This window comes from Mustela nivalis (assembly GCF_964662115.1).
Source record: "Mustela nivalis genome assembly, chromosome: 10".
Classification (NCBI taxonomy): Eukaryota; Metazoa; Chordata; class Mammalia; order Carnivora; family Mustelidae; genus Mustela; species Mustela nivalis.
Window position 1 is genome coordinate 40,612,312 of NC_139029.1, and position 14,416 is coordinate 40,626,727.

General features: G+C 39.9%; 1 protein-coding gene across 5 annotated transcripts in view; it reads left to right on the top strand.

Moving 5' to 3' along the window:
- The window catches only part of SCP2 (sterol carrier protein 2), a 120,697-nt gene that overhangs the window by 9,994 nt on the left and 96,287 nt on the right, over window positions 1-14,416 (top strand). For 4 of the 5 annotated variants that reach the window (XM_082688455.1, XM_082688453.1, XM_082688457.1 and 1 more), the window contains exons 2-3: window positions 119-281; window positions 2,963-3,027. In XM_082688455.1, coding sequence (XP_082544581.1) covers window positions 257-281; window positions 2,963-3,027 — 90 coding nt within the window. In that variant the 5' untranslated portion in view covers window positions 119-256. Of the gene's footprint in view, window positions 1-7; window positions 282-2,962; window positions 3,028-14,416 lie in introns of all 5 variants that reach the window. The other variant, XM_082688454.1, reaches the window with a different exon arrangement.

The following is a 14,416-nucleotide window of genomic DNA, read 5'->3' on the forward strand; positions in this document are numbered from 1 at the left end:
ATGTCAGTGGTTTATTGCTGTGCCTGTGTTGGATGCACACGGGCACAATACTGAAGGAAAAATACCCTGTACTGGGGTGTCATGTTGCATAACAGTTTCATAAATTCCCATGTTGCAGATTTTACAGTTTTGTTTCTTTTTCTATACAGGTGACTCTACCTGCGGGCAGAGGTCTATCTATCACAGTTTGGGACTGACTGGAATTCCTATAATAAATGTCAACAATAACTGTGCAACTGGTTCTACTGCTTTGTTTATGGCCCGACAGCTGATTCAGGGTGGTAAGGATCGCTTATTTCTCGAGTAGACTGAAACACATACGGGGTTATTGCCCCTCTCATTTATCAGTTCTCCACATGACCATCAGAGGGTATATCTTTTTTTTAAAAAATTTTTAAAAGATTTTATTTGTTTACTTGACAGAGAGATTGAGATCACAAGTAGGCAAAGAGCAGACACAGAGGGAGAGAGAGAGAGAGAGAGGAGGAAGCAGGCTCTCTGCTGAGCAGAGCCTGATGCAGGGCTCCACCCCAGGACCCCGAGATCATGACCCGAGCCGAAGGCAGAGGCTTAACCCACTGAGCCACCTAGGCACCCCTGTACTGTATATCTTTTTAAAAAATAACTTTATTGAGATCTCATTTATGCACCATAACATTCACCTTTTTTTTTTTTAAAGATTTTATTTATTCATTTGAAAGACAGAGATCACAAGTAGGCAGAGAGGCAGGCAGAGAGAGAGAGAGAGGGAAGCAGGCTCCCCGCTGAGCAGGGAGCCCGATGTGGGGCTCCATCCCGGGACCCTGGGATCATGACCGGAGCTGAAGGCAGAGGCTTTAACCCACTGAGCCACCCAGGCGCCCCAACATTCACTTTTTGAAACTATATGATTCAGTCTTTTTTAGTAGATTTGCAGATTTTATGAACCGTCACTACTATCTAATTTTATTTTATTGTTATTTTTTAAAAAGATTTTATTTATTTATTTGTGTGTGAGAGAGAGAGTGTGTGCACAAGCAGGCAGAGTGGCAGGCAGAGGCAGAGAGAGAGGCAGGCTCCCTCCTGAGCAAGGAGCCCAATGTGGGACTCAATCCCACGACCCTGGGATCATGACCTAAGCCAAAGGCAGCGGTTTAACTGACTGAGCCACCCAGGTGTCCCTTTTTATTATTACTTTTTAAAGATTTTGTTATTTATTTGTTATTTATTTATTTTGTTAGTTATTTATTTTGTTATTTATAGACAGAGAGAATGAGGGAGCACAAGCAGGTGGAGCAGCAGGGGGGAGTTAGAAGCAGACTCCCTACTGAGCAGGGAGCCTGATGTGGGGCTCAAACCCAGGACCCTGGGATCATGACCTGAGCTGAAGGCAGATGCTAAACCTAATGAGCCACCCAGGCGCCCTTCCACTATCTAGTTTTAGAACATTTTTATCACCACATAAAGAAACCTTAAACCTATTAAATGGGTCACTCCCCATTTTCCCCTCTCCTAAGCCCCTGGTAACTACTAACCTACTTTCTGTCCCAGGATTTACCTATTCTAAACATTAAGTGAATAGAATCATAGAAGCCTTTTGTGGCTTCTCTCACTTAACATAATGTTTTCACTATTCATGTTGTAGCATGTATCACCATTTCTTTCTTTTTTATGGTCAAATAATATTCAGTTGTATGGATAGATCATATTTTGTTTAAAGAATTATCAATGGGCATTGGATTATTTCTACTTTTTTGGCTATTATGAATAATGCTACCATAAATATTTATGTAGATTTTCTGTGGCCACATGTTTTTCAGTTCTCTTGAGTAGGTAGCATATTCTGTATTTCCAAATATTCCAGGGTTTTTTTTTTTTTAGGCCCTGTATTCTGTCTCCTGATTGATTGTTGATCATTACTCTACTTCTCAGTGTTTTTTTTTTTTTTAAGATTTTATTTATTTATTTGATAGAGAGAGAGAGAGATCACAAGTAGGTAGAGAGGCAGGCAGAGAGAGGGGGAAGCAGGCTCACTGCCGGACTACTCAGTGTTTTAATTGTTGGAACTTTATAATGTCTTGTTGTTTGATAATGCTGGTGTCTTCTGCCCTTCTCACTTTGTTATTTTTCTTTCTTTTCCTTCTCCTCCCTTCCTCTTCCCTGCCCTCATCTCTTCTCCCTTCCCCTCTTTCTTTCAGTGGGCTCCATGCCCAACATGGAGAAGAAGGTGGGGCTTGAACTCACAGCCCTGAGATCAAGACCTGAGCTGAGATCAAGTCAGGTTCTTTACTGATTGAGCTACTCAGGCACCCCTTTCTTTTCCTTTCTTAAAGAAAAAAATTAGTAATTCCTGTTTTGATGTTCAGTTGACATCATTTGTTAACATCATTTAACATCATTTTTTAGGCATTTCCTCCCTCCAGAAATAATTCTATTAAGATTTTTAAAAAATTCTGTTAAGCTTTTGTTTAGGATCCTTTTTTAAAAATTTTATTTAGTGTTTTAGAATTCAAAATTAGCTGTTTATATTTGTTTTTCACTGAACCATATTTCCATATTTCTACAAAGTTTTATTAGCATATTGAGAATCAAAAGAAGAATTCAATACTTTCCTAATTTTTCTTCTTATCTAGGATCATGTAGGGCTACCTGGGTGGCTCAGTCAGTTAGGCATGTGCCTTCCACTCAGGACTCTGGGATTAAGCCCACGCCAGGCTCCCTGCTGGGTGGGGTGTCTGCTTCTCCCTCTCCTGCTGCCCCTCCACATGGCTTGTGCTCTCTCTCTCTCTCCTTCTCTCAAGTAAATAAATAAAATCTTTAAAGAAATAGAATCATGTTAGAATTTCCCCTAATTTTTCACTTATTAAACATTTTGTAGCATTATAGCATCTTTTTCCATTTTATATATATTACTTAAAGTATTTAATGCTATTTTGTTAGGTGTCTGAAAATTTAATTTTTCATAATTATATCTTCTTTCAAGGTATGGCAGATTGTGTCTTGGCTCTTGGGTTTGAGAAGATGGAGAAGGGATCCCTTGTAACAAGTGTGAGTCTTATATACTATTATTCTGGAGTTTTTATAATATGTGAGAAAACTTTGCCCATTTGACTACTTTGAATAGAGCCTGTTAATAAGCAACACAAAGCATAACTTGGCATAATTATTAAATGAGCTGATATAATTCATAATCGGAAAAGTGACATTGCATATATATGCATAAATTCTGGTATGTTAGAACAGTAAAGATTCACAGAGATGATTTGGTTTAGCTTCTTTGCATTGTCAGTGATGAAAGTGATATTCAGAGAGGTCAAATAATTAAATTTGAGGTGACCTCCGTATTTAATTTGAGAGTCATTAAATTAATTCCATTTAACAAATTTAAGAGGATTACTAAAGTATGGGACTTTTAATTCTGGTAGTTGGAAGCCAGGTTATTTGAACCAGTTCTCCTACTGATGACAGCTAAAATATTTGTATAGAGTATAAGCAAAAATCCTAAAGGCACTAAAGTGTTAAAGAGAGAAGAGGAATTGCAGGTGAATGCCGGAGAATTAAGATTAGTATTTGAAGCTGCTTTTGCCTTGAATGCCTTTCATCAGAAAGCTGTGAGATTCAATTTCGATTGCCCCTCGAATGAAGAGGAAAGTACTCAAAATTCAGGTCCTGGGGTGCCTGAGTGGCTCAGTGGGTTAAAGCCTCTGCCTTCGGCTCAGGTCATGATCCCAGGTCCTGGGATCGAGCCCCACATTGGGTTCTCTGCTCAGCCGGAGGCCTGCTTCCTCCTCTCTCTCTGCCTGCCTCTCTGCCTATTTGTGATCTCTGTCTTCCAAATAAACAAATACAATCTTAAAAAAAAAAAATTCAGGTCCTCCCATGATCAGAAATTTAGTAACCACTGCCCACAATAAAATGGGGGCTCTGTGGGGATAAACCCTTTGGGTAAGGGTGAACCTAAAGAAAATCTGTGATCCTCCTCTGTGTCCCTTTTCCCCCACTTTCATGAGATCACAAGGAGACTTGACTTGGCACTGAGCAGAACAAAGAAGAAAAAAGAGAAGGAAAGAAATCCCCCAGAAAAACCTTTCATTGATAATTAATAAATCATAAGCTATTCATCATTGAAATTGCTACCAAAATTCTCATTACATGGCAGTCAAAGAAACCTCAAACCTTGAATTGAGTCTAAATTGCTTCCAGAATGGTAGTTACCTAGGCACTAAACAGATAGAAGTGTGAATTTGCTTTTGGAGGTAAGCGTTTTCTTTTGGAGACTTTGAGAACTCTTCAAGTAACTTTCTAAGCAGGCAAAGATAACCAGGCATTAAAGAAACAGGACACCGTAACTGAGAGCCAGGAAAAAGAAGGCACAGTAAATAATGATCTCTGAAGGGGTGCCTGGGTGGCTCAGTGGGTTAAAGCCTTTGCCTTCAGCACAGGTCATGATCCCAGGGTCCTGGGATCACATGCTCTCTGCTCAGCAGGGAGCCTTCTTCCTCTTCTTTCTCTGCCTACTTGTGATCTCTGTCAAATAAATAAATAAAATCTTAAAAAAAAAAGTGATCTCTGAAGACCTCAGAAACTGGATTTATTGAACACAGATTGAGGCATACTTAGCCATGTTTGAAGAAGTAAAAGACATGCTTGGAAATATCCCAAGGATATAGGAAACTGTGAAAAGGAACATTATAGGCATGAAAAAAATAGAGTTTATAGAAAAGAAAAATAAAATAATTAAAATCAAGAAATCAGAAGATAGGTTTGATAGACTATACATAACTAAAAGGAGAATTAGTGAAACTGGACTAGATTAGAAATAATTATTTAGAATACACTCTAAACAGTAGTCTTATCTTTTAGAAAAGAGATGAAAAATTGGCAGAAATTTAAGATAAATGGAGAATAGTATGATAAGATATAATTATGTTTAATTGAATTAATTGATAAGAAGTGGTGAGAGAGAAAATAAGTCATGGGCATTTTGTTTATCTTTAAAAACTAGCCTTGAGTTTCACTGATCTTTTCTGTTTGCTTTTTACTCTCTCATTTATTTCCACTCTGATCTTTGTTATTTTCTTCTCACTAGTAACTTTGGGCCTAGTTTGTGTGTCTTTTCTTGTTCCTTGAGGTGTAAAGTTAAATGTTTTTGTTTGATTGCTTTTGTGTGGTTTTTATTGAGATCTTGTTTCTCAGTGTAGGAGTTTATCACTATGAACTTCTCTCTTAGAACTGCTTTTGCTGCTCCTGTAAATTTTGGTATGTTGTATTTCCATTTTCATTCATTTTAAGATTTTTTGTTTTTTTATTTCTTTGACCCATTGATTGTTCAGTAGCATGTTGTTTAATTTCCACATATTTGTGAATTTTCTAGTTTTCTTCTTGTAGGTGATTTCTAGTTTTATATCATTGTGGTTGGAAAAGATGCTTGATGATTTCAGTCTTAAATTTATTAAGACTTGTTTTGTGGACTCCCACATCATTTATTTAGAATGTTCCATGTGTGCCACAGAAGAATGTATATTCTATTGCTTTTGTATGGTATGTTTTGTATATATTGGTTAAGTCCATCTGTCTGGTTCAATGTTTCCTTATTGATTTTCTGTCTGAATAATCTATCTATTGATGAAAGTAGAGTATTAATTATTGTGTTGCTGCCTCTTTCTCCCAGTAGGTCTGTTGGCATTTGGTTTATACATTTAGGTGCTCCTGTGAGTAATTATAAATGTTATGTCATCTTGTTGGATTGACCCCTTTGTCGCTCTCGCCAGCAAGAACGACTCGGAGACTCACGTAGCGCATGGGTTTTTATGCAGACAGTGTTAACCAATCAGAATGCAGTGCTCATGCACCTCCCACGTGAGTGGACCTAAATGAACAGCCAATCATATTCAGTCCCTTACAGCTCTTATAGTAGGCCTCCTGTACTGGCTCCCGACATCTCCCCCTTTTTAATTTATTTATAATGGCTGAGATCGTGCCTGTCTTAGGTTGCCAATCCTCAGCACACATGCTTACCCGTCATCGGGTACTCTCCCTGGTCGAAGAGCCCCTGTTTTAGGTTGCTATGGTGTGGGATCAGTCTTACCCGTCTTTGACTACCGATCTAGCATACTTAGCCATATCTGGGGGGAGGTACCAGCCTCAAGAGCCATCATGGCTTGAACCATGAGGTGTTATTGTCGTTGATTGCGACGGACACGGCCACACACCCAACGTAACATTAGTATGTTAGCTGCGATTAAGAGAACAGCCATGGCACCAAGTCCAGCCCACTATTTGAGGAACGAAACAGATTGCTGTAACATTTTTTTCCCACTCACTAACAGGTGCAATAGTTACTTTGGTAGAGTTTATGGATATAATTTGAGCTCGTAATTGCCTAGTTAAATTTTGAAATTGATGGTTCCAGGTACCATTAAGCATATTTCCTAACTGTCTAGAGAGGTTAGCTGCTAAGGATAAGTTGTTATGAGCTATAGGGGTGATACAAAGTCCAGCCATATTATGTATGCATCCTATCGACACAATTGACTCTAGGATATCAAGTTGTTCCTGTACAAAATCAACCCTTTGATTTACAATAAGGATCCCAGCATGCAAATGTCCGTTAATTTGTTCTTGCGTAGCCAATGCTTCAGCGACCATTCCTGTGACGTTGTTGAGCGCAGCTGCTGTCTGTACCGAGGTTGTCAACGCTACCGTGGCAGCAGTAGCAGCGGTGGCGGATGCTGCGATAGCTGCAATAATGGCTGCTGTTATTCCAAAGTCTCATTTATGTCGAAGCAGCACCGGCAGCTTGTCGGGGTTCACCTGTACTGGCATCAGGATATACGTTGGGATCTTGGCTATTACTGCCGAGTCTCCCACCGTGGCGTTCCAACATTCTGATAGCAGACAATTCTGGGACTCACAAGAGAGACTAGATGACTTGTTAATAGTAGAAGCATTAAAAACTATGAAGAGAAAGGGAGCTCTAACACAGATGGGCATTGGTGAGTAACTTATGTGCTTAGCTGAGGTGCAATTGCAAGTAACATTTGTTTCAAATCGAGAGCCTACGTGATAGTTGTACATACAGTTACGCCATGTAGACCCATTAATAAAGTGAAGGCTTTCCAAGCCTGTACATGCCTGTGCAGCGTTGCAGAGCAGCCACCTATCTAGAAGGTGAGCTGACGCGCCTTGCGCCAGGTCTTGGTAGGTATAATTATAGCCAAAAAAGGTGGAGTTAGAGTAAGTGGGGATTTTAGGACTGAATGAGAATCCTGTTCCCACCCAAACTCCTGAGAGGCTACTATGGCAGCCACTCGTGCGGTGCAGCTCGCACAATAGCAGGCCTTGGTGCAGCAAGGTTTATACGGAGGAGGCCCCTTGTAAGGTGGCGCTGTTGGGGCTGGGCGCATGGGCATAGGATCTAAGTTATCTACCACTTCCGTCTTTGTTTGTAACTGCGCCATAGCTCCTTCTTTCGCTTTTAATTTCAGCTGCGCCATAACTTCCACCTGCATTTTGAGCTGCGCCATAGCCTTCTTTAGCTTTTCCTCCTTTTTTGCAAGCTCCTTTTGCATGTTGCTCACCTTTTGGCTTTTGGGCGATTTCCCTCCTCTGCTCCTTTCATCATCGCTCGAGCTAGATCCCTCACTGTCTGAGTGTCCGTTTGAGCTTTCACTCTCAGAGCTAGTGTCCTTCAAGGAGCCTTTACAAGATTCCTCTTTCACTTGTTCTAAGATTTCCCCTCCCAGTTGCACCGCCTGGCATATGGGCTTTTGCGGGGATTGCAAACAAACTTTCACTAAAGACCAAACGGCCAGGTTTCCCGGCGTAGTGCGCGGATCGCGTCTAAGGTCTTCTCCTAAATGCTCCCACTGAGGGATGTTTAATATCCCTTCCTCCAAAAACCAGGGAGCCGTTTGTCCCACTTCTCTCAAAAACAAACGAGCTGTTTTATTTTTTAAAGGAGTACCAATTGCTTTAAGGATATCAGAAAGCGGCCCCAGCATTTTATATGTGGCCATCTCGTTTCCCATACCGGAAAGCTTTACTCTCGTCCTTATCCTAGGAACTTTGCAGCCATCTCGTTTCCCATCCCGGAAAGCTTTCTACGCTAGTCCTCGACTTGAGGAACTTTCCCTGTCACTAGACAGAAATAGGTGCACTCTTTACCTGATCGTCGCCGACTCCGTGCGTCTCTCACGATGAGATTCCCGGGTTTCGGCACCACTTGTCGCTCTCGCCAGCAAGAACGACTCGGAGATTCACGTAGTGGCGAACCTTTTTTATTAATCGCTTTTTTCTTCCTCCCTCTAACCCCGGGCGCATGGGTTTTTATGCAGGCAGTGTTAACCAATCAGAATGCAGTGCTCATGCACCTCCTGCGTGAGTGGACCTAAATGAACAGCCAATCATATTCAGTCCCTTACAGCTCTTATAGTAGGCCTCCTGTACTGGCTCCCGACACCCCTTTATCATTAGATAGCTGATTTTGAGGTTTTAAACTTGACTTAAAATAATAAGACCAGGGACGCCTGGGTGGCTCAGTTGGTTAAGCAGCTGCCTTCAGCTCAGGTCATGATCCCAGCGTCCTGGGATCGAGTCCCACATCAGGCTCCTTGCTCAGCGGGGAGCCTGCTTCTCCCTCTGCCTCTGCCTACCATTCTGCCTGCCTGTGCTTGCTCTCTCTCCCCCCTCTCTCTGATAAATAAATAAAACCTTTAAAAAAATAAAAATAATAAGACCAAACATAATTATGCTTTAGTATATATATCAACATGTGACTATAGAGGAAAGCCAGAATAATGAAGTGTTTTTCTTTAGAGTGAATATTTGAATCTTATGTGTAACAAACAAAGTAGGTTTTAGTTTATCCTACATAATGACCTTTGTCTCTTATTACAGTCTTTGTCTTAAAATATGTTTTATCTGATGTAACTATAGCAACTTCAGCTTTCTTTTAATTTTCATTTGCATAGAATGTCTTTTTCCATTACTTTACTTTTAATCTGTGTGTCTTACATCTGAAAGTGAGTCTGTTTTAGGCAGCATATTAATGGATTTTTTTTTAATCCATTCAGCCACTCTGTCTCTTGATTGGAGAATTTGGTTTGTTTACATTTAAAGTAATTATTGATAGAGACTTACTGACATTTTGTTAATTGTTTTCTGGCTATTTTATAGGGCATAGGCATTATTTGAAGAGAAAATGACTACTAATTTTCTTGAACAGGCAAAGGACACTAATCTACAGATTGAAAAATCCCAGTCAATCCAAATTATGATAAATAAAAAGAGAAACCCCACAGTGAAACTGCAAAACAAAACAAAACAAAATAAAACAAAAGCAAAGGGAATAGTGGGGTGAGTATTAGTGTTGTCTTTTTTTTTTTTTTTAAGATTTATTTGAGAGAGAGAGAGAGCATGAGCAGGAGGGGCAGAGGGAGAGAGAATCCCAAGCAGACTCCATGCTGAGCATGGAGCCCAATGTGAGGCTGATCTCACAACCCTGAGATCATGACCTGATCTGAAACCAAGAGTTGGATGCTCAACCAACTTGGCCACCCAGGTGCCCCTCGTATTGTCTTTATATGAAGAATATTACTAGAAAAGAAGGTTATAGATATTTTTTGTGTGTATTTATGGGTATTGAGTTTTGGGCTTATGCCACCTTTAGAATAGTCTTATATTCTGTTTGTAAAAAACAATTTTAAAAGATTTCTTTTTTTTTTCTTTTTTCTTTTTTAAGTAAGCTGTAGGCCTAACATGGGGCTTGAACTCAAGACCCCAAGATCAAGAGTCACATGCCCCACCAACTTAGCCAGCCAGGTGCCCCAGTTTTTAAAATGTTTCAAAGCAGTTTTAAAGCAAGTGTAAGTGACTTTTAAAGCAGTTTTTGACAATTTAGAGATTGAGGGCTTTTGAGTTGATTATCAACAAGATTTCTATTTTATTTTATTTTATTATTATTTTTTAAAGATTTTTATTTATTTATTTGACAGAGAGAGATCACAAGGAGGCAGAGAGGCAGGCAGAGAGAGAGAGGAAGGGAAGCAGGCTCCTCGCCAAGCAGAGAGCCCGATGTGGGACTCGATCCCAGGACCCTGAGATCATGACCTGAGCCGAAGGCAGCGGCTCAATCCACTGAGCCACCCAGGCGCCCCAAGATTTCTATTTTAGTTTAATCCTATTTTCTTCATTTTAAAAGTAATCTTCATTTTAGTAATAATCATTTAATAATAGTTCCTACTTTTTAGTTTTGTTTAGGGGCAAATAGGCAATTTCTAATATATATGTATTTTTTTCAAGGGAAATTTCTTCTTAAGTTATATACTTTTTTTTTTTAAAGATTTTATTTATTTATTTGACAGACAGAGATCACAAGTAGGCAGAGAGGCAGGCAGAGAGAGAGAGAGAGAGAAGCAGGCTCCCTGCTGAGCAGAGAGCCCGACGTGGGGCTCGATCCCAGGACTCTGGGATCGTGACCTGAGCCGAAGGCAGAGGCTTTAACCCACTGAGCCACCCAGGCGCCCTTAAGTTATATACTTGATGACTGTTTAAAATTTGAGTATGTAGGAATTGATCTCTGGTAAATATGGATTTTTCTATAGAAGGCACTACAGTATAAAACTAGAATTATTGTGTGTATGTGTGTTTTAAAAAAAGATTTATTCGGGTGCCTGGGTGGCTCAGTGGGTTAAGCCGCTGCCTTCGGCTCAGGTCATGATCTCAGGGTCCTGGGATCGAGTCCCACATCGGGCTCTCTGCTCAGCGGGGAGCCTGCTTCCCTCTCTCTCTCTCTCTCTGCCTGCCTCTCTGTCTACTGTGATCTCTCTCTGTCAAATAAATAAATAAAATCTTAAAAAAAAATAAAAAAAGATTTATTGGTTTATTTTAGAGGGGAGCAGGGGCAAAGGGAGAGGGAAAGAAAATCTCAATCAGATTCTACACTGAGACAGAAGCCCCATGAGGGGCTTGATCCCATGACCTGAGTTGAAACCAAGAGTTGGTTGCTCAGCTAACTGCACCACCCAGGCACCCCTGTTTTTTGTTTTTTTTTTTTAAGTTTTATTCATTAAAGTAATCATGATATGCAAGTGGGGCTCAAACTCATGACCTTGAGATCAGGAGTCACATGCTCCGGGCGTCTGGGTGGCTTAGTGGGTTAAGACTCTGCCTTCGGCTCAGGTCATAATCTCAGGGTCCTGGGATTGAGCCCGGCATCGGGCTCTCTGCTCAGTGGGAAGCCTGCTTCCTCCTCTTTCTCTCTGCGTGCCTCTCTGACTACTTATGATCTCTGTCTGTCAAATAAATAAATAAAATCTTAAAAAAAAAAAGAGTCACATGCTCTTCTGACTGAGCCAGCCAGGTGCCCCTAAAACTAGGATCATTGTTAGAAAATGAGTTGAAGATAACTTTTAGCCTGTTCATCTAAGATTATACTATTATTTAACTTATGAGATCAATCTGATTCAGTTCTCTCTGTTCAAACATTAAGGACCTCTATGTCAAATTAAATTAAATGCATGTGATAGTATCTCTTACTAATTGTGAGAGTGTCTGGTACATAATAGGCATTCAAATCAACAAGAGCTATTTCCCTTTTTCCCTTAGAGAACTTTTTCGGAAAGGGGGAAATGTTAGGTTGAGTCTTAAAGACAATAAGAGAAATAATTATGTGAAATTATTATATAAAAAAGGATAATTATTATAATAAAACAAAGATAATTAAAGATAGGGAAAGGTGAGCTCTTCCTGGGTATGGGAGAAAACATCATGAGCCAAGTTGTAGATGTTGGAATGAACACAATATAATATGTTCAGGGACACCTCACTGGCTTAGTCAATAGAGCATTGGACTCTTGATCTCAGGATTGTGAATTCATGTTCCACATCAGGCATGGAAACTACTAAAAAAAAAGTTAATATGTTCAGGGGAATAGTTTGAAAAACGGGATTGGCAGGTGGCAGCTGGAGAAGAGTACAAAATAAGATTATTAGATGAGTCCATAATGGGAGTACCTAACATTTATGACACATGAAAAATAGGTATTTTTCTTAGGTAATGAATGATAAATACCTTGGTAACTTTTGTTTGAAAATTATTAAAAACCACATCTAGGTCTGGCATTTTCTTTATGGGAAGGTTTTTATTTTTTATCTTTTTTTAAAAGATTTTATTTATTTATTCGACAGATAGAGTTCACAAGTAGACAGAGAGAGAAACAGAGGAGGAAGCAGGCTCCCTGCTGAGCAGAGAGCCTGATGCCGGGCTCGAGCCCAGGAACCTGGGATCACGACCCGAGCTGAAGGCAGAGGCTTTAACCCACTGAGTTACCCAGGCACCCCTATAGGAAGGTTTTTAACCTTTAAAGTTCAATAGGTCAGTTTCTAAAGTAAATATATTACTATTTAGGTTGTTATTATTATTATTATTATTATTATTACTTTGGGTGAGCTTTGATAACACCCTTTAAGGAATTTGTCCATTTCATTTAAATTGTTGAATTTATTGGGCGCCTGGGTGGCTCAGTGGGTTGAGCCTTTGCCTTCAGCTCGGGTCATGATCTCAGGGTCCTGGGATCGAGTCCCGTATCGGGCTCTCTGCTTGGTGGGGAGCCTGCTTCCTCCTCTCTCTCTCTGCCTACTTGTGATCTCTCTCTGTCAAATAAATAAATATAATCTTAAAAAAAAATTGTTGAATTTACTGACAAAAAGTTGATCATATTATTCCCATAGTATACCTCTAGAGTAGAATCTTTGGACATGTCCTTGCTCTTCCTTTGATGTTGTTAATCTTTGTCTTCTTTTTCCCATGATCAGTAAAATAAAAGGCATTTACCAATTTTATTGATCTTGTCAGAGTAACCAGCTTTTATTTTTTATTTTATTTTTTTTTAATATTTTATTTATTTATTTGACAGAGGGAGATCACAAGTAGGCAGAGAGGCAGGCAGAGAGAGAGAGGAGGAAGCAGGCTCCCTGCTGAGCAGAGAGCCCGATGTGGGACTCGATCCCAGGACCCTGAGATCATGACCTGAGCTGAAGGCAGCGGCTTAACCCACTGAGCCACCCAGGCGCCCCACCAGCTTTTATTTTTATTGATTTTCCTTATTTTTCTCTTTTCTATTTCATTCTGCTAATTTATATTCATTCTATTTCATTCTGTTAATTTTTTAGTTAGATCAGCTGTGATCCTTAATATTTCCCTTTTCTTACATTGGGTTTAATTTGCTCTTTATTTTTATAGTCTATTAAGTTGCATTGCTTTTAAATCTGTCCTTTTTTCAAATGTAGGTATTTGATGCTGTAGATTCTTTTAAAACACTGCTTGAGCAGGTGGCGCAGTCAGTTAAGCTCCCAACTCTCATTCTCAGCCCAAGATGTAATCTCAGGGTCATGGGTTTGAGCACAGCATCAGGGTCCGCACTCACTGTGGAGTCTGCTTAAGATTGTCTCTCCCTCTCTCTCTGCCCCTCCCCATACCATTTTCTCTCTCTCTCTCTCAAATACATAAAATAAATCTTTAAAAAAAAAAAACCTTAACACTCTTAAGCAGCATACTACAAATTTTCTTATGTCAGGCTTTTATTTTCATTTAGTTCAAATTATTTAAATTTCAAAAAAAAGGGATGCCTTGGTGGCTCAGTAGGTTAATTGCCTGCCTTTGGCTCAGGTCATAAACCTGGGCTCCTGTGAATGAGCCCTGTGTTGGGCTCCCTGCTTAGCGGGGAGCCTGCTTCTCCTTCTCCCTCTGTCCCTCTCCATTGCTTGTGTTCTCTCTCTCTCTCCAATAAATTAATGAAATCTTAAAAAAAATTCCAAAAAATAAAAATAAAAAAGAAAGAGAGGTAAACCAGAAAACAGTCTCTTAAATATAGAGAACAAACTGATGGTTACCAGAGGGGAGCTGGGGGAGGATAGATTTAATGGGTGATGGATATTAAGGAAGGCACTTGTGATGAACACTGGGTGTTGTATGTAGTGACAAATCACTAAATTCTGCACCTGAAACTAGTATCACACTGTATGTTAATTAACTGGAATCTAAAAAACGGGTGAAAAAAATTCCATTGTGATATTTCTCTTATCCATGTGTTAGAAGTGTGTTGCTTAATTTTTAAATATTTGGGCATTTTCAGGTATCTTTCTGTTATTTGTTTCCATTTTAAATCTCTGTGTCAAGGAATATACTTTGTATGATGTGAATACTTTCTTTTTTTTTTTTTTAAAGATTTTATGTATTTATTTGACAGACAGAGATCACAAGTAGGTAGAGAGTCAGGCAGAGGAGGGGGGGAGCAGGCTCCCCGCTGAGCAGAGAGCCTGATGCGGGGCTCCATCCCAGGACCCTGGGATCATGACCCAAGCCAAAGGCAGAGGCTTTAACCCACTGAGCCACCCAGGCATTCCTGACGTGAATACTTTTTAGTTTACTGAGACT